Raw genomic sequence first — 21,548 nt, 5'->3', positions numbered from 1 at the left:
ATCTAAGATTAAATGACTATGGCATTTGGACTCATGGAAGGCATTGGACTTAATGTGGAAGTTTATCAATGTCAAAATTCTCCATTACAAAATAATTCATACTAATTCTTTTCTTCATTTTTTTCTATAATTTGTCTTTCAAATACTTACATAGTTATAGCCAAAATTAAAATTCTCCCAGTTACTGTCCATGTTGAACATGTGTAGCTTCTTTTATTTCATGAAGCCAGTCTATTTTATATTGCTGATATTGTTTTTATTTTTCCTTGTCATTAGCATAGGAAGCATGAATTCTGCACTTAGGAAAGAATTATGCATGTAATAAATTGAGAAATATTTCAAACAATAAAGAAAAATAGTATATGCCCATTTCAGAAGCATTAACAGTATCTATATGATTAACTGAGAGAATTTACTTACTGTATTTGTATAGCAAAGTGGGATCATAATAGATTGATAGTCCATGAAGAAAACAAAAGAGAACAATGTCTAAATTTGGGCTGCTAAGTATGATTACAAAGAAAAGATATTTGGGTGAAATCACAATTTAAAACAAAATAGTAAGCATATAAAATTAAGGAATTTAATAGAGAAGTCAACTATATATTTAACTCAGAGCTTTTGTCAAATTATTAAACAAGTTGTCAGAGTTTAAATAAAAATTTTTAAAATTCTTTTACATAAGCACATAGAGCATGTTTCTCAGCAAAATCATTAAAAATAAAAGGATGTTATAAAGATCATCAGTTACTTTTAAAATCACTAACGTTAAGAAGGACTGGTTATCATAGGGGGAAAAATGAGAAAAAATATCTTTCCCCTAAGTGTAGCTACCTGTATTTTATCTTTCAATGATAAATGAATTCAAATGAATTCTCTCACTTTCTCATCTCAAACTTCAAATCTCATAGTGCACTGAGTTTATTTGGACTCTTCTGAGATTTTTTTTTTCTTGGTTCAAAAAGAAGTGTGATGTTAATGGCTTTATTCTTTGTTACTTTCAGATCCATTTTCTTCTGCATTACTAAGGAAGTGGGGAGAACTCTGATTTGATTATGGAAAACTCTCAAATCTGAAAAGACCATATAATTGCTATACCTGGTAGTCTGGGGCACTTTTTGGTTGGAACCAACAATTGAACTGAGAGCCCTTTGCTGGGTTGTTAAAAATAATGACAATAGCTAAGCTTATCAAGTGTTATATGCTGGTTCTATTCTAAGAACTTTGCACACATTGATTCATTCATGAACCTCATTTATTTCTAGGGTAGAGTCTGTGATCTTAGATCTGAAATAGGACTTGGGCAAAGCCTCCTGGTGAAATGAAAGTACCACAAAAAAAGAAGCAGAGAGGGACACCCAGGTGGCTCAGTCAGATAGGCATCTGCCTTCAGCTCAGGCCATGATCCCAGGGTCCTAGGATCAAGTCCCTCATACGGCCCCCTCCTCGGTGGAGAGTCTGCTTCTCCCTCTGCTTTTGTCCCTCCCCTGCTCCTTCTCTCTCTCTCCCTTTCTTTTTCTCTCTCTCTCTCCCTCAGTCACTCTTGGTCTCTCAAATAAATAAAATCTTAAAAAAAAAAAAGAAGCAGAGAGGTGCTAAGTAGGATTACAAAGAGAAGCTATCCTGTTAAAAAGTAATTTAAAGGAAATACTAGTAAGTATTTAAAATTAAACTGTTTGCTGAAGCATCCAATTCAATATTTAGTGTCAAAAAAGCTTTTGCCAAACCTTAAGAAAGTTTTCCAGAACATAAATAAATATACTTTGAAATCCCATTTGCATGAACAAATGCAATGTCTTTTATAGCAAAAGCACTAAGAACCAAACAGTTAAAAGAAATTTTAAGGATAATCACTATGTGATATTATTAACTTCAACAACTGGGACTAAAACAGACCTGGAGATATTAGACAAGCTTCTAGTATATAATCCCACCATCTCCATTCCCAAATAGTTTGGAAGGGACTTCTATTCAAAACTACACTTTCAGTTTCTTTTCTCTTTGCTGATATACCTCATAGTTATCTTACCCACATATAATGACTGGAAGGATGAAATAGGGACATTTATCTTGGTGCCAATACTCCGCTGTGGTGATGGCCTCATCTGATCTGCTGATGGCCCTATCTGTATTATTCCAGATGGTTCCTTCACAGAGTTTCTGTATTCTTATGGGACACAAGGGCCTATTATTACTGTGGGAACTTTGGGAATGGGAAGGAGTGACAGTAGGGAGAAGCCTTGCTGTAATTTATCCAGAATTAAAATAAATGGAAGGTAGGAGGAGACCAGTCTATGGAGTATGTATCGGCTGGATGCACATTTCCGTGTTTATCACCACCAGCTCCCAAGCCCTCCTCCACTGCTTCCCTAGCTCTCACAGAAGCAGTAATTTAATCCCTGCCCAGGCTTCTGATTCGGTTACATCTGGGGTGTGACTTCAGAATTTGCTTTTCAAAAAACTTCCCAGGTAATTATTGATACTGCTTGTATGGAAATCCCATTTTGAGAACCACAATCATAGGAAGTTATTTTATAAACCTGATGGTCTAGAAAAAGATGCATCATCTGATCCTAAAAGCAATAGTACTAATATTAAAATATTTTAATTCTTACCTGGCATGGTAAGTGTTGGAAATGAGAGTTTTTTGTATTTTGAATTTTTTTCAATGTAAGCCAGACTGAAATGACTCAAAAAATTACTCATTACACATCACAGAAAATGGTCATTCAGTGAGGTCTAATACTATAAGCATCCATGAATCATTCTCAATACACATCAAACAGTCTGATTAAATACATTCTTGTGCTTATGGTATTTGGCTTTGTGATGCCATCTTGGTGTTAGAAAATCTAACTATAAAACAAAATTAAGGTCCTATAGAATGCTAGGAACTATTTTATACCCCAACCATATTGTCCTGTACTAGGCAGTGAGATCACTACCTTTAGGGCTTTAGGGAAGCATTCAGCCCCAGGGAAGGATAGCTGATTAGTGTAGTGCTGTAACCAATACGGTGTGTCCTGGGATGCTCTTGAATTATTTAAAATTCAAGGAATCTACTCAAACCACCCAACCAATTAGATTTCCTCTGGTCTTGAGAGACAAGTAAAACTTAAAGCTAATTCTTCCAGGTGTGCTGAATCAAAGCCAACTCACAGTCCTAGGGGCTAATACTTGTATAAGTTGAGAAAGAATGGAGTCCCTCATGTAGTAGCTAGGAATGTGGTAGTCTACTCTACCAAATCCTGAAACCAAAATACCCTAAAAGATAGGCCCTTGAAATAAGCTTTAAGCTCAACTTAAATCCAAATAGATACACAGGCAATTTAAATAACATGTGTGCAGAGCTCAAGATTTTCTGTGTTGTGAGTTGTTGTCAAGTCATTTATTTATTTATGTTTATTCTTTGAGGAACATCACGATTGTGTGGTGCACTAAAAAACTCAGTATTTTCTACATTTTTCATCATTATTTTTGTGGGGATCTGCAGAAGGCAAAGTTAATAATAATAATAAGTCTTTGAATGTGCTTATTTTGAAAGTATAGTATTAGACACACCAAAATATATGGTTCTTAATCAAACTGGCATAGACTAGGAGGCCTTAAAGCTCTTATACGTATGAGGCAAAATGATGGTCTATCCAGACTCACCTTTCAGCTAACACACTTAGCATGGGGACACAGATGGATGGGAAAGATGACCCTGACCCACATAAGACCCACATTCCTGTGCAAGGATAGAAGCATGATAATCAGGAAATGATGGTTGTTAGTTACAGAAAATGCATTATTGTGAAAACCAGGGGAAAAGTGCTTATGAGAGGAAGTGATTGGATTATGGGGAATGAGAGAATAAAGATAGATCATTCCTACTGAGTAAATTGCTGTGATTTATAAGAGAAAGGGTATAGTGATATCTTGGCCCATTACTGACTAGATTCATTTCACAAACAATCCTAAATCAGAATGTGACAGTTTATGGGGAGACAAACAAAGTCTCCCAAAGATGCTTATACGTTACTAAGCTTTTAAACTGGCATATTTTCATCTCCCCACTTCTTTAGTGCTTTAAGCTTCCTTGGTTTTGCTGATTGGCATTTTTAATTTTAATTTTGCATTCTCCTTTATATGATTTTAGTAATAGTTTACTACACATTGGAATAAAAGAGAAAAAAATACTCATATATCTTATTATGTATTTTTGGAATTTTGAGAATTTCCAAAAGAATATTACCTAAAAGAAATTTGAAAATATCATATGCTTTAAAGTACACTATAATGTTTGGACAATATTAAAATAATTGATACTGTTTTCTAATAGACAAGCATTTTGGTATTCTATGTATTTCTCTTAAATTATCTGTGAATTAAACGATTATCTTTAATTGTTTTATACAGATAAAATAAGAATCAATTAAATGCATATTATATATTCTTATATCAGTTTAGTGATGTGTGTGTTTACTTTTTTTTAATATAGATTTAGGGGTTCTGATATCATTATATCCTAATTCTTCAAGAATACAGATTGATACACTACCTTCTAAGAGAAATTTTCACAGTGGATTCAACACAAGAAACCTTGTATAAAGAAAGCAATTTTATCAGATTGATTAAAAGTGCAAATGTTCTTTAGAGTGTTTCTTAAAAAAGAAAAAAGAAAAAGTCTTTGAGAAAAGTTCAAGAAATGGCATTAAAGCACAGCTCAGCAAGGGGCTAAATACCTTGTCTTTTTTAAAATAATGATTGATTAGTGTACAGAACTGAAAATATTTAGTAGTCCAATTGGTTAGTGTCTGCCATGAATGATCTTTAAATGTCACTTTTCTCTCAACTCTGCTTGGGGTAGCAGACACTCCCTGATGAGGGCTTGATTACTAGTATTTAAGGAATGATTGCAGAGTTGACATTTTCCTATGAAAGATAAGAGTTGGAAGCAAGGCTTCATACTGCTTTCTGAACTGGCCTACAGACATACTTGCAAAATTGGCCAAGGTTTCCCTTGGGAAATGGTTTTGGATCGGCCTTCACTTGAGACCCGAAAGACCCAAACTACAGAGCAGAAGAGACATAGACATATTTCCTTGGGAATATTTCCAAAGACAGATGACCATCAACATAGTCACAGAAAAATTTCATCAACTTTCTTAGTCACAGAAAATTATCAGTAAACCGTCTGTGATATTTGTTAGTAATGTAACATCTTGCTTTTCTGCTACAAGAGTTTGGTTTAAAAGTTAGTCCCAACAGCCATTGAATTGGTATACTTTATAGAGGTGTATGAAATACATTCTGCAGGTAATATTTCCTCTTTGGATCTAATTAAGTTTGGCCTATCTTTCTGGTATGTGTTAGACATCGAATGTCAAAATCTTTAGAGGCCCCTTTAGGCCCCATAGTGAAAATACACTATGGCATTTTCTTTTTACCCTTGACAGCAGTTCTTACAAAGTCCCTAACACTGACCTTAAAGGCCCTACACAAACTGGCTCCCATTTCCTCTCTTACTCTCATTATTACCTGGCTTCAGCCTCACTGGAGTCCTCGTTATTCCTAAAAATAGACCAGGCAAAATCCTGCCTCAGGGCCTTTGCATTAGCCAGAGTCTTGTCTTTGACACTCTTTCTTCAAACATTCTCATGCTCTTTTACCTCCTTCAAAGCTGTTTTAATGTCACCTGCTTATAGAGGTATGCCCTGACTGCCATATTTAAAATAGTAATTCTCATCAGCACCCCCATTCTTACTATCCTGTTTCATTTTTTGCCATGGTTTATATCACTTCCTAACATCATATGTAATTTACTTACATATTAGTATTAACTGACCTAAATTTTTATGTTATATATTATTTATCTCCCTCCACTAAAATAGAGGTTCTATGATCGTTATCTCTTGGGTTTTCTTCTCTACCACCAGACTTCAAAGATGTCCATCGTGTATTAGGTGTTCAATAAATAGTTGTTGAGTGAAGAAGAGAAGTTACATTCTAGAAACTCTATATAGATAGGTCTATAACTACATCCATCACTTCTGTAGTTTTTGTGTTTTCCCAGTATCTGGTACACAGAAGGTATTCAGTCAATATTTGCTGGTTGGTTAAACATATAAATTTAATTTAAAAGCCAACAGAACATTTGGATATAACTAAAGAGAAAGGGAGCCTCAAATATTTTCTTTAAAGTGGTATACTTTAAATTTGTGGCCTGTCAGAAAATTGTTCCTTTCCACAATGGTTCTTACAGAGCTAGAAGGCCAGTTTTGCAAAAGGATTAATTAATGTTAAATAACAAAACATTATTAATTAATTAGTAGATGTCTTAATAAATTTGCACTTAACTGCAGCTCATCCCCATTTATAGAGTCAAAGGCAGCAGAAGATAGGCCACTACAGACCATCTTACTGTTTTTAAAGCAGATTTCTCTGTGAGGAAAAGTGTGTGGTTATGATCAGTAATGGTGTACCTGGTCCTGAAGCCTGTCCTCTCTTCATGTAACATTGGGATGCTCTTTGTTATTTTGCTGCTTGTTAAGGTGGTCTTAACATTTCTAAGGAACATCCAGTTTGGAAAGGAAAAAGGATTGCCACTCTTGAATATGAAGTGCATTATTCTGCTGGGCATCCAAAGGCAATCGATTATGCGACTGGCAGATCTCTCATAGCTCTCGTTTGTTATATGTAATTATCTAATGAATTATGCTATAATTTGAGACACTTCATAAATCTAGGATTATAAAATTAGAAGTAATAAAGACTGAAGATGTTAGGATATGCAGGTATGTTTAAGTGCTGGGATTCCATGATTTCTCCATATTAGCTACCAAAGAAATCATGTATCCAATTTTGTCATCATTATTAGTGCTCCTTAGCTCATCAGACTTCTGAATCCTGAAGCATCCTCTCTCCACTGTCTCTCCAGGATGCCTTCCTGGGCCATACAGACTAGATCTCTGAGTTAGTGTACAGAGTGTTGCACAAGGGTCAGAAATGGTATGTGTCGGAAAGATACGTTTGGTACCTCAAAGGCATTTTCCCACAGAAATTTCCTTTTATATGATTGTTAGAGTCCTCTATTGTTACATCTGAATATTGTGTAAAAATATTTTAATGCTACTATTAAAATACATTTTTATGGACTGAGTTGCATACCTAAATTCCACACATAATATCTCTCATGGAAACATACTCTAAGTGCCAATAACATATTCATAGTTTAAAAATTGTCACTACTATTAACATTTTATCTTTTTTTTATGTTCTGTTAGTCACCATATGGCACAACATTAGTTTTTGCTGTAGTGTTCCATGATTCATTGTTTGCTTATAATAGCCAGTGCTCCATGCAGTACGTGCCCTCCTTAATACCAATCACCATCATCATTAGCCATCAGGGAAATTCAAATCAAAACCACATTGAGATACCACCTTATATCAGTTAGAATGGCAAAAATTGACAAGGCAAGAAAAAACAAATGTTGGAGAGGTTGTGGAGAAAGGGAAACCCTCTTACATTGTTGGTGGGAATGCAAGCTGGTACAGCCATTTCAGAAAACAGTGTGGAGGTTCCTCAAAAAAGTTAAAAATAGAGCTGCCTTATGATCCAGCAATTGCACTACTGGGTATTTACCCCAAAGATACAGATGTAGTGAAAAGAAGGGCCCTGTGCATTCCAATGTTCATAGCAGCAATGTCCATGCTGTTAACATTTTAAATAACTATCTAGCACTGAAATAATCCTTTGGGTCTCTTCAGAGGATGTGACTCACTTGAACCAGATATGCTTGCTGTATTTGTGCTACCTTGATTTGTAAGGAATTATCTGAAATTTAAAAAAAATTCTTTTCTATCCTGGCCCTATCTTCCTAATTCTAGGCCTATCTTTCAAATTATCAGGTAGGCATTCTCAATTCTTAGAAGTATCTCAGACTCAGTGAGTACAAATCCAAAATTATTATCTCCTTCCAAAGTTTTATCCCTACTTAAACCAGTATCTGCCCCTGAATATACTGTTGGTATGAATTCTATCAACATTCTCCTGGTACTAACACTAGCTTTTAGCTTTTGCTCCATCCTCTATGTCAGTTTTTACCCACATGTAATCAGCCTCAAGTTTGTTTGTTTGTTTTTCATTTAAATTTTCTAAATGACTCTAGGATTCATCTCCTCCCATCTATACCCAGTGTCACTAATCTAGTTTAGGATCTCATCCTATCTTATTTGGCTTTTTGGAAATAGCCTCCCTGGACTCAATGCTTCAGAGCACCTACCTATTGTATAACTACTAAAGTTTTCTTCCTAAATCATTAGAAAAATATTCCTTTTTCAAAAACCTTCGGTGGCATTCTATTATTTAAAGAATGAGCTACGGGACGCCTGGGTGGCTCAGTCATTAAGTTCTGCCTTCAGCTCAGATCATGATCCCAGGGATGGAGCCCCACATTGGGCTCCCTGCTGAGTGGGGGGCTTGCTTCTCCCTCTGCCGCTCCCCCTGCTTGTGTTCCCTCTCTCACTGTCTCTCACTCTCTGTCAAATAAATAAATAAAATTAAAAAAAAAAAAAGAATGAGCTTCAAACGCTTTAACATAATAACCTTAGTGTCCAAAAGACCATCTGAGTCTTGTTCCTTACCATATGAACACGGGTCTGTCTGTGATACCTGTATTCCTTGAATTTAGGGATTCTGAATCTTTTTTTGCATCCTGAATTCCTTTGCCAGTCTGAGGAAGTGTGTGAACTCCTTCCTAGGACAATATTTTTGAATGTATAAAATAATAAACATAAGATTACCAAGGAAAACACTTCTACAGTGATAAAATTCTGTCTGTCTGGGGACCCTGCTGTTTATGTCTTTGTGGCTATGCTTGTGATCCTCTTAGCAAAGAAGTGCCCCTAAAACTATTCCTCTGATTATTGAAATCCTTCTCATCTTTCAAAGCTTATTGGATTCCCATCTCCTCTGAGCAACTTTACCTAAACTCCCCGCTCCATCTGTATTCAGCACTCTGCCCTTGGCCCACTCACAGTTGATTCTTTGTATTTCTGATTTGTCCTGATCTTAACTTAGCCTTTTGTTATAACATATTGTATTGATTGACAATGATGGGCTGAACAGTAGACTAATTGGCCACTTTCACACGTTTTGAATACACGATTCTTTTAAAACACTATGAACTATACATATAAGGAGGAAACCAAGGTCCAGAAATTTTGTTTGACTGAGCTAGTACAATTTATAAGAATAAATTATTTGTGGAAAGGACTATTTTAATAATCTTTTTCTTTATACCTTCTCAGGATTCGTGGGACAATATTTGTTTGATAATGTTTGCTTACATGGATTTAAAAATTAGAAAAACTGGAAAATTCTTATCTCCAAGTATTTAATGCCCCTGAAATTGACTAGGGGCCATAGGAGGACAGAGATATGAATAGCAGTGTCCCTAGTTCAATATATATCAAATCAACAGTGACTAAATCCTTCTTAACGTACTAAAAACTCTTCTAGTTCATAACAGTCACAAATTGAAAATTTACGGAAGGGTTTTTAGCAGGCAGTTCCCTAAAATATTATCTCTTGTTTTGCACTCTTGATAAAAAAAAAGTAATAAAAATAGGACAAATTAAAGAATTTATGTGGAGTCATAATGAATTCAGGAAAAATTTACATTTGTGATAATATCAGTTGTAAACCTATTTCCTATGTTACTCCCTTGGTGGAAACAATAAAAGCAACTCAATTTTAGACATAATTCCTTTGTTCCAGTTCCACTTTTTTTGTAGTCAAACATGTTTCTGCAGGTCTTCCTAAAACAGCATTATTAGGCAATCTATTTTTAAATAAAAGCATTTATTCAAAAAGATTTGCAATAGTAATGTTTTCATTTCAAAATATTATTTTGAGTTTAAAAATCATATGTTTATGATCATTAATATGTCGTGTGAAAGTTTCTTATATATAGTAATTGTTTTGAAAGGAATTACATCTTTCAATTTGCCAGCGCCTTTAGTACGCATAAACTATAAATTAATGTATAATTAATTCATTATCACTATATTTTTCTCATGGCCTTTTCTATTATTATCTTGCAGCAAAGACTAACTCAGTAGTCCCAGGGTAATTGATTTTCAATTTTCACAGCTCCAGATGGTCCTCCTGAAAGTGTACATGTAATAGCAACATCCCCTTTTAGCATCAACATCAGCTGGAGTGAACCTGCTACCATCACTGGACCAACATTCTATCTGGTTGATGTCAAATCGGTAAGGTGTGTCTTACCTTCTGCAAAAGACAGTATAGAGAGTGATTAAGGATACACATATTGGAACCAGACTATTGGAATTTTAATCCTAGCTCTGTTAGACCTTGGGCAACTTACTTAACTTATATGTGTTTTAGTATCCACATCTATAAAGTAAAGATCAAGAATAGTACTCAGGGTACAGAGATCTTGTGAAGACTAAATTAGAAAATAATGCATAAAGTACTTTAAACATTGCCTGAGTTGAGGGTCAGTGAATGTAAATAAGGCCTAATAAATGTAAGTAAAGTATTATAAGCACGATTATCATATTTATCCCCAGGTTTTAGATAATGTATGTAAACAGGTGGTTAAACTGATAATAATACACTGGTTTAAAATACAGTGGAAAAAGTACTTACTTCAGCAGCATATATGCTAAAATTGGAAGGACAAAGAGCAGATTAGCATGGGCCCTGAACAAAGATGACATGCAAATTCATGAAACATTCCTTATTTTAAAACAATAATAATAATAAAAATACAGTGAAAAAAAAAACTCAGAATACGAAAGGTGAAGGGAGAAGACATTAGGGGAAATAGCTCCCCAAAGAGGTAACATCAGAGCTTAATGCAAGAAACACCTGAAGCAGGCCATGAGGAAGAAATGGTACTAACATTGTGAAAATTAAGATTCATTCATGAAGAAGTGAGCAGTTCAGGAATCCTTGGTCAAAGCATTCAAGAAACATGCTGAGAGAAACTAGATTAGGAAGGCAGACTGTACAACAGTTAATGGAATGTGGGTTTCATGATAAACCCAGTGGAGTATCAATTGAGGAATTAAAGCAGTGCTGGGATATAGATTTCTATTTTATAGGATCAGCTTGGTTGCACTGCAGAGGACAGAGCAGCCCTAGTGCAAAATCCGACCAGGGACGGGATGCTGTAAGAGTAACTGGGTAGGAAAAGATAAGGACAGAGGAAATGTATTGAGGGAAGGGAATGGAAAATCATTTATACCTACAGGATTTGGTGAAAAAAAATTTTGGTGGATGGTGAGTAAAAGGAATAATTGAGGATGACTTCAAGATACAGAATTTGGAAAAGTGTGAAGAGAAAGAGATTTGTAAAGGAAAGGAATGAATTCAGTACTAGATGTACTGAGTTTGAGATACCCAGGAGTCCCAGATGAAGATACTCCCTTAGCACTATTGTATCTAGATCTGGAGCTCAGGAGAGGAAATCTGAATTGGCAAATCTGGGAAGTGTTGGTATTCAGATGGTAGTTGCAATGATAGGAAGGGATGAGATGAAATTCGGGACATGTCACATAAGGACCTCTTCTGTTAAGAACTAACCTGAGGATTGAATCCTGGGGAATCCAGACATTCAAAGAAGAGGCCACTGAAGTCACCAGCCTAGGAGCCATCCAGACAGATGGAAACCCAGGTGTGAGAGTCAATCCTTTCACCTAAAACAGGTGCTCACCAATGGAAATAATGCAGAGTGTAAGCTAGGATTAGGATCGGAAAAAGCTCGTGAGGGCCCTGCTTGGGTTTTACTGGGTCTGATGACTACTCTCTTCTCGTGACTCTCATGCACTGAGTCAGATAATTAATTTACAGTAGATTTTCCTCCCCCTTCCGTGCTTTCTCTACCTACCTTTTGTCTAATGTTTATAGTTTTATTGTGTCTTTGTGTTATTTCTAAAATGGAAGTGCCTCTCTCTCAAAAGACCTGTCATGATTAAAAGAAAATTTAAGGGATTATTGTTGCATTTGGACTCCCACTCAGTCTTCTGTTTATGTTCCTTTTTAGAGCATATTTGTGAAGACTTAGTTCACAATTAGCCAAAAGTAATCAACACGCATGACAAGCACTCTGGGAATATGTATTAAAAGCAAATTATAAAATGAGAACGCTCTGTTCTGTCAAAAGACACCTTATTAATGAAAACAGTTCTCTCTTGAAATTTGATCATATTTAAAGGAGGGGAAAATAATTTTTTTTAAAAAGTGGTTTATAACCTCACTCTCTTAGTATTCTTAAAGATATTAAAAATGAGCGAGGGAAAGAGAAGGATGATGAACATGGTAATTGTTTACTTTCTATCAGTAGCCTCTCCTCTAATATTTTGCTGTAAATATATTATCTTCATTTTGCATAAAGGGGGGTTGAAGCACAGAGATGATGGCTTCTCAAATGGTTGAGACCTGACTATACCCAGCAGACAGTAGTGTGATAGGAGAAAGGAAAAACCACCAAGTAGAAAATAAAATGTGCCAAGTTGTAGTATATGACCATCCAAACCTTTTGGGTCAAAGATAACAAGAATTCAAAGAGATTGTAGCACTTCTCAGTTACCCCAGGGTTCTTGGAACTAGGCTGTCATGGTTTGAAATGTGCTAGGTGCTGGATACCTGGAACAAGTCTGATATGGACATTGTCTTTATGGAGCTTATCTGTAGCTCATTTCATGGATACATAATTATCTGTCTTCAAAAATCATTGGCTCCTAGGCCAGGGAAGAACACATATCATTGAATTTAAGACTTGCGCTGTAGCCTTTACCAAATACTAGTCACAGGGTCATAAAACTCTCTTCCTAAAAGGCTCAAGCAAAACTTGATAGTCTTAAAGATATATGGGCACAGGTATCACCCTGGATGATACTATCATAAATTCATGCATTTTTGTGGTCCCTTGTTTGTTGTTCCCTTTGTTGGTTTTGTTTGTTTTGTTTGTTTGTTTTCAAAATAACAATTATTTATCATTTCTGCTCATCAAAATAAGGATGCAGAACTTAGGTAGCTCACACTGTAGTGGGAGACACCAAAATGCAAACAGCTAATCATAGAATGTGAGCTATATGGTTTTTTAGGACCATAAACTAGCAAAGTAATTAAAGTTCCTGTTATGAGTGGCATACAATACATAGGAGACTTCACAGAGGAGGTTATATTGGTTATGGGACTTGAGGAATGAATTGAGGTGTGCCAGGTGGGGAAGAGGGCAAATGGGGTAGGAAAAGGAAAGAAAATAGAATCAAAGTCTAACGGCTGACATTGCCTATAAAACTACTGTACTGAAAAAATAATGGGGCACATTTCATAATAATAATAGATGATCAAATAAAATATGAGCAAACAAGCTTGGAATTGGTAAAAGGGAAATAATGAATCCAAAAGGTCTGAGGTTTCAGTCCTGGGTAAGCGAACAAATAATGATTAACAATAACAATGACAGAGTAGGTTTAGTGAAGAATATAAATGAATTTTGGTACATTCTGTATTTGAAGACCCAATATTCTTTTTGGATTTTATTATATATGTTTTTTAAGATATAGTAGAACACTGGCATATTATGTCACTTTTTATTACTCAATATTTGGTACATCCTATCTTAATGGAAGACATTGAAATAATTTAATTTTACTTTATAAGATCAGGCCCAGTGTAGTAGTGTAGAGAGTTCTGAATTCTTGAAAGACTTGGGAGCAAATTCTATTTGAGCTACGAAATAACTGTGGAATGTTGAGGAATTCACCAACTCTATAAAATCAGAATTCATATAGTTATGGTGGTCAGTCAAGTAAGATAAACTTCAGCCAGTCGGGCAGAGCCATGGTGATTTGAAGACTCATGCCCCGTTATAGGAGTCAACTGTCACTCATCTCTAGGTAATTCTTGCCGAGCATGAACATAAACTTAATCCTTTTTTTTTTTAAGATTTTATTTATTTATTTGAGAGAGAGAGACAGAGTGAGAGAGAACATGAGAGGGGAGGTCAGAGGGAGAAGCAGACTTCCCATGGAGCTGGGAGCCTGATGCCGGACTTGATTCCAGGACTCCAGGACCATGACCTGAGCCAAAGACTCAACTGACTGAGCCACCCAGGTGTCCCAATATAAGGGTAGTCTTAAGGAAAATTTTAAAAGCTAGATTTTTAAGGGATGTTTAAATGCTGAGAACTAACTGAATCACACTCACTTCCTACCAGTGAGTACATGCACTTGATCAATAGTATTCCTATGCTGATTTGGTTTTCTGCCACTTTACAGAAAGGAGGCAACTGCCTTCAGTGCTCTAAGGTGGGAACAATCTCTTTGACTTCGCAATGCTTACGTTATTGGTCAGCCTTTTACTGTGTTTCTCATAGCAACATCTTCTTTAAGTTAAAAAAGCTCTTAGAAAAGGGCATTTGAAGAATATTTTGAACAAAAAATCTTCCAAAGTTACAAGGGAGGGTCAAGTTGAGAAGAACTTAGTAGTGTGAACAGTGTACACAATCTGGTTTTAAGTGTTTCAATTTGGATACCTGAGAGTAGCATGCATTGTAGGATTTCAAATTTTCTGTTGTTCATCTTTGGAAAATCCCTTCTTTGTATTGCTAGAAACTTTAGCTATGTTTAATACCTGCAATGAATAGGCCAGACTCTGCATCAAAGACAAACGCAGACGATGTTTGAATACACTATGCGACTATATTTAATACACCTAAGGATACTCATTTTTGCGCATCTAATACTTATAACATCCACGATTGTCTCCTCATCCAGTGCCATGCTTAGTGCTAGATGGGAGTTTTTCAAACTGCACTCATGACCAAAATTTTTTTTAATGAACTGGAGTAAAATTTCAAAAAGAAGAAAATATCAAAGTGCATTTCAGAAAGAAGTTGCATTTCTGGAAATTGTTTTCAAGTTGTAAAGAAGTGTGTATATGTATACATATAAGAGTATAACACACACATTCTGAGTTATGTTACAAAATGTGCTTCCTTTTGGTAAGTCATAGTCAAAAAAAAATCAAATTCTCTGGGCCAACTACTTCAGATCTGTTTTTCTAATTCTCACCAAACTAAATAGATATTATTACTGCAATTTTACGTACACAGAAAGTAAGACACAGAGAACACAAGTGATTTGTCAAATGCTACAGGAACTATTACATGACCAAGTTGGGATTTGAACCTTTACTGATTAATTACCCAAACCTGTATTCTTTCTCCTATAAAACATTGCAGTTGAGACTCTTAATCTAAGGAAACAAACTGAGGGTTGCTGGAGAGGAGGAGGTGGGAAGGATTGGGTGGCTGGGTGATGGCCATTGGGGAGGGTATGTGCTATGGTGAGTGCTGTGAATTGTGTAAGACTGATGATTCACAGACCTGTACCCCTCAAACAAATAATACTTTATATGTTGGTATAAAAAATGCAGTTGAAAGTAGAGTTTCATTGACACAGAGATAATACTTACTTGTTCATTAGATGGATTGACTGACTGTGATGGGTTAGTTTATTATTTTTTTCTTTTACTTTCAGTTGTTGAAATAATTGCTTATAAGTAGACTGTTAAAGTGGCACTTTAGATTTCCCAGGACAATCTGACTGCAAGAAAAAAACTAATTTAAATCTTGGCTAGATAAGTGTACCACACGTAGCTTTGTAGTATTATGTTTTGGTGATTTGGATCTCAAGTGCAACTAACTTCCTTTAATTACTAGCTATTTTTTCCTATAGGTAGACAGTGATGAATTTAATATTTCCTTCATCAAGTCAAATGAGGAAAATAAGACCATAGAAATTAAAGACTTGAAAATATTCACAAGGTATTCTGTGGTGATCACAGCGTTCACTGGAAACATAAGTGCTGCATATGCAGAAGGAAAGTCAAGCGCTGAAGTGATTGTTACTACTTTAGAATCAGGTAAGGCATATTTCCCATCACTGCTAAAAGCTGACTGAGATTTAAGTGCCTTTTTTTTTTTTTTTTTTTAGAATTTCTCATACCACCCCTTTAAAAGGGTATGTTTTACAAGACATTTTTTAAGTGTATAAAATACAAAATTCCGTGATTCACCATAACTGATAAACGTGAAGTTTTCTATTTACATTTTTTAGGCAAAGAGGAATTATATAGAATAATTGGTTCTTGGAAATACAGAAACAAATTAGCTCATAATAATGTCCTAATTGTATTTTTTTGTATTTATTTAAACACTAAATATTTCAGAAATTGAGTTACCTTGCCTAAGAGAAGATTTTTCAAATGGTCTATAGCCAATAATTTTTCATGTAAAATTCCATTTTAATTATTTCTATGATTTAAATGCACATTAAAGTAGTAATAGTCTATCATTATATAATCTGCAATTCAAAATTAGAATCCTGGTCATGCTTACCTTCTCTGTTTTTCTCACCTAATCAAATGACGTGTTTTTATTACATAACCTATTTAATAAATGTCAGAATCCATACAGATGTCCTCAAGTTCCTACAAACAGGGTCTGAATGAATAATAAGTTTGTAACCAATAGGAATTAAGTGTGGAAAGTCAGCTTCCCAGAACTTGCTTGCCCTATCCTCCTTCAGACTCCTGATGTTCTTTGCCACCAGATTTATCTTTGGAAAGAGCACATGAAGGGAAGTGTTGCTATAGTTTATTTGTTGCTCTCTGTAAGGTAAGTATAGGAGGTAAAACATGTTTTTTAGCTAGTCTTTTCATTATGTTATATGCTCTATTGTCTATAAAGTTATGGTTCTGCATTAGAAGATATCCTCAGCACCCTAAAATTTCATTTGTTTCCATTTTGCTGCCACATATATCCCAGATACTTACTTTCTTATACTTTGTACTTCTCCCACATCTCACCTGGGAGGAAAGTTGCTGCTGAATTTATTCACACTCATACCGTGAAGTACTGATTGTCAAATGCTACCCCTCACAAAGATATCATGGTTAAATAAATTATTACTAAATCTCTAAGAGTAGAATTTTAGAGGTAAAACCGAAGATATTTGGAAAATGGGAAATTCTTTCCAGCATTCAGAGAGTTATTTCACTTATCCAACCTTAAACCTAATCTGATTTTTTAGAAAGAGTTCTTATTAAAAGAAAACATATTTTTATATCATAGAAATGTATAACAACAAATGTGACAATACATCTCTCTTGAGCCAATTTAACTTTCACTTTAGCTATGCATTTTTCTACTTAATATTGATATTTGGCACTATACCATATTTATCTGTTCCTCTTTTTTTCCCACCGTTATTATTTGCTTTTTTTTTTTTTGCTTGTTGCAGAGTTTTACCTATAAAGATATTTTATAAGATAATAAATAATAAATAAAAATACTAGAGCTTGAGCATCCGAGCTTTGCTAGCCAAATATTAGCAGCCTTATTCATGGAAATCCCCTTAGTATGGGAGATATATCCATTTCAGTTTGATCAAAATAAATATATTCATGCAGTCATTCATTTATATAGAGAACACTAATATGTAGTACAGCAAGAACTAGTTCTTATATTCATAAATTAATTTCATACTCACATATATCACTTTCTTTCATGATAATTCACTGACACTTAGCTGTTGTGTATTAGGCTAATTTTTATTTATTAAAAATAAGATGAAATATCTAGAATATATGAAGAACTCTCGAAACTCAAAAAAATTCCATTTAGAAATTGGGAAAAGACTTGACCAGACATTTCATCATGAGGAGATACAGTGGGCAAATAAACTCATGATAAGATAGAGTTTCAGCATCATTAGCTATTAAGGAAATGCAAATTAGAACCACAATGAGATATCACTATGCATCTACTAGAACAGATAAAATAATAATTATAAAATAGTGATGATGCCAAATGCTGGCAAAGATACAAAGAGATTGGATCTCTTGTACATTGTTAGTGGGAAAGCAAAAGGATACAGCCACACTGAAAAATAGTTTGGCAGCCTTTTATAAAACTAAGCATGCACTTAGAGCACATTACCTAGCAATCATATTCTTGGACAATTATCACAGAGAATTAAAAGTTTATGTTCACACAAACAGCTGTAAATGAGCATTAATAGCAGGTTTATTAGAAGTAACAGAAAAACTAGAAACAACCCAAATGCTTTTCTATGATTAAACAAACTTTGGTGTATCCACAAACTGGAACACTGCTCCGTGATAAAAAAAAGAATGAATCACTGATACATACAACAACCTTGATGGAATTTAAGCATTATGCTGGTGCTTTCCTTAAAGTGACAGAACTGTGAAGAACAATGGTTCGTGTTTTGGGAATGCATAGGGTGCAAATGCAAGGGGACAGCCGGGGAGGTTTCTCTATGGAAATGGAAAAGTTTCACACCTTATTTCTGGTAATGATTACAGGAATCTTTACATGGAATGAAATTGCATAGAACTACACACACATTTATGAAAACATGTGAGAATGGTGAAACCCGATTAAGGCCTGTAATCTAATTAACAGTATTGTACTAAAGTCAATATCCAGGTTTGAGATTTGATATAAAACTAGTTAGTTAAGTTGTCACCACTGGTAAAATTCGGGGGAATGTTCTAGGGGTATGTATGGACCACTTTCACAAATTCCTGTGAGTCTACATTATCTTTAAATAAGCAGTACAAAAGTCATGGGAATGCATTCTATATAAAAACAAATACATGTAGAAGTCAAAATAAATAAATAACCAAACTAAGTGAATCACCATTATGATTTCTGTAGCCCACACATATCAGCCATTTTGCTTGTCTCCGTAGCATACATGGTTTAAATAATTGTGTAACACATTTTAGAAGCAGACATTTAACATATATTTTAAATGGAGATTAAAAAGAGAAACAAAAAGTTTTAAAAACTAATTGATTAATATTTCACTTTAGTCCCCAAGGATCCACCTAACAACATGACATTTCAGAAGATACCAGATGAGGTTACAAAATTCCAGTTAACGTTTCTTCCTCCTTCTCAACCCAATGGAAATATCCAAGTATACCAAGCTTTAGTTTACCGAGAAGATGATCCTACCGCTGTCCAGATTCACAACCTCAGTATTATCCAGCAAACTGACACATCCGTCATTGCGATGTTGGAAGGACTAAAAGGTGGACATACGTATAATATCAGTGTAAGCATCCGTAGCTTTTAATGACTCTCCTGTTTTAAAAAGTCAGTTTGCAAACTCAGCATCCAACAATAGTAGAAATCCAGAAATAAAATAAAGGGGGAAAAATGCATGTTAAAAGCAAGAGAGCAGTGATATGTAAAGAGAGATTCTACCTGAAGGGAGGCCATTTATGTGTGATTATAAATGGAAAATGGAAAATGGAAAAGCAAATTTCAAAGGCAAAGGGCAGAAACAACGATTTACATGTTTGAAATTCACATACCTTTCACATAATAATTACTAAAGCTAAGCATTTTACATCCCAATTTTAATTATCCATGTGTGTTTACAGACATACAGATATTCACACAATTTATTTCAAAAATGTGTTTTTGTAGTATGTCTTAAACTTTGCGAATAGAATTATATGGTCAGAATATCATCTTTTAAGCAACATAGAGTTCACCCTAAACATTGAAGTAGCTTAGTAATTAATTTTCCTACCTTCTTTTATGATTATCATGTAATCAGAACACTTATAAATAATTTATATTCATATATATGTTTTTCTTTATATTACATCTATATACCTGCATATCTTCATTTCTTCCTTCACTCACTATATATATATATTTTTTTTAATTTTTTTAAAAATATATTTTCATCAAAGGTCCTCAGGATACATGAGTAAACACAGAAATATCACAAAATAAAAAAAGTAACTCTCACCCATATTGTTTTTGAACGTTCAATATATGATCCTGTATTTTTTTTATTGTATTATTTTTCTTTATTAATATATTTTTTAATATATGTATCTGTCCTGCTAGGATTCTTATTGCACACCCCATTATATGGACTTTTATTCTGTAAGGTAGAGGGAGGGTGGTTAAAAGAATGAACTGATCTGAGTTCAAATCCTGACTCTGTGATTTGCTTCTGAGCACTTGCCTCAATTCTGTACCTCAGTTTCTTTATCTAAAAAAAAAAACCAGTAAATTCTGCTCTTGAAACTAATATTACACTATATGTTAACCAACTGGAATTTAAATAAAAACTTGAAACCAAAAAAAAAAAAAAGGAAAAAACAGTAATAGGAATAATGCTTTCTTTATAAGATTATTGTAAGATTTAAAGAATTAGAGTTATAGGAAGCAGTGAGTTCTCCATGAGTTTTGCCTTTTGGAATAAGAGAAAAGAATAGGAAACAAAGTAGAACTAATTCATAATTTGAAGAAAAAAATAGCAAAAACTTAATAGTAAAAAAGTTATCTAACTTACTGCTCAAAAAATGCAATTTATAGCTCCCCAACACCAAGGAATTTATTAACAATATATAACATCCCAACCTACTTAAACAAAACCTGCATATCTTCATTCAACAGGTTTACAAGTGGTGTGGAGGGGATGAGGTGGGAAAGGCAGAGGGAGAGGGAGAAGCAGACTCCCCACTGAGCAGGGAGCCCATGTCGGGCTCCGATCCCAGGACCCTGGAATCATGACCTGAGCCTGAGCCGAAGGCGGATACTTAACCAACTGAGACACCCAGGCACCCTAATACTTCTTTCCTTAAATTTACAAGTTCCAATAAATATTTTCTTTAGATATTTTTTGACCCCATTTTTTAGGCTTTGTCTGTTTACTGTGCCCATTGCATCATATATATTACTATAATTTTAGTTTTGTAAGTATCTATAGAGTGGAAGTATAGAAAACAAGTCAATTAGTTCCAATACACATATTATATTCTGAATTGTGTTTGTGAATGAGATTGGGCAAGAATATAGTCTCTGTTTTTATAGAGCAAAATAAAGTAAATAAAAGATTCTCTGTCTACAATTTCTTAAGCATTAAGTGAATTGAAAGGATCCCCATTTGTGTGAATCACCCTCTGTCTATACAAACAGAAATGTTTTATGTGTATATGCTCCATTATGCAGGTTATAGTGTCGGATACTTCGGGGCAGGGGTGAAAAAGGGCATAAAGGCCAACTTTCAGAGGGATGATTTAATACAGGAAAACAAGGAGGTTGAAGGAATAGGATTTCATTTCAGAGAAGGGGAAAAAAAGAGAGTCTTGAATATGGATTTAAAGAAAGCCAGAGTTATCTAGCTACAGAGGGATGGCGCAGATGTGAGAGTAGATGAAGGAGTGTAGACCTAGGGGCTTTCTGCCTCTGCTCCTCCCACGGGTTCAAAGTGAAGCCACATCCTTCCTGGTCACCATGATAGGGCTGTTGAAGTCACTCACCCTTTGTTCTCAGGCCTTAGTACTGTAAGATAGTTTGAAAAACTACTTTATTATGAATGATCTTCCTCCACAGATTGTATTCATTTGAGTAAATGCAAGAAAAATATAATAAATAGGCTATGTTTGTTTTTAAAAATAGAAT

The 21,548-nt window shown here is 34.7% G+C and overlaps 1 protein-coding gene and 1 non-coding gene across 3 annotated transcripts in view; both read left to right on the top strand.

Annotated features, from left to right (window-relative positions):
* Window positions 1-21,548, top strand: part of PTPRQ (protein tyrosine phosphatase receptor type Q) — a 218,386-nt gene that overhangs the window by 136,910 nt on the left and 59,928 nt on the right. For both annotated transcript variants that reach the window (XM_032346908.1, XM_032346909.1), the window contains 3 exons: window positions 10,142-10,263; window positions 15,766-15,952; window positions 18,932-19,176. In XM_032346908.1, the coding sequence (XP_032202799.1) occupies window positions 10,142-10,263; window positions 15,766-15,952; window positions 18,932-19,176 (554 nt within the window). The remainder of the gene's footprint in view (window positions 1-10,141; window positions 10,264-15,765; window positions 15,953-18,931; window positions 19,177-21,548) is intronic.
* On the top strand, window positions 10,656-10,762 carry LOC116594585. The gene has a single exon (XR_004287298.1). It is a non-coding gene; the product is annotated as a U6 spliceosomal RNA (small nuclear RNA).

This window comes from Mustela erminea, chromosome 6 (assembly GCF_009829155.1).
Source record: "Mustela erminea isolate mMusErm1 chromosome 6, mMusErm1.Pri, whole genome shotgun sequence".
NCBI classification, from domain to species: Eukaryota; Metazoa; Chordata; class Mammalia; order Carnivora; family Mustelidae; genus Mustela; species Mustela erminea.
This window is presented reverse-complemented; position numbering and strand designations above follow the sequence as displayed.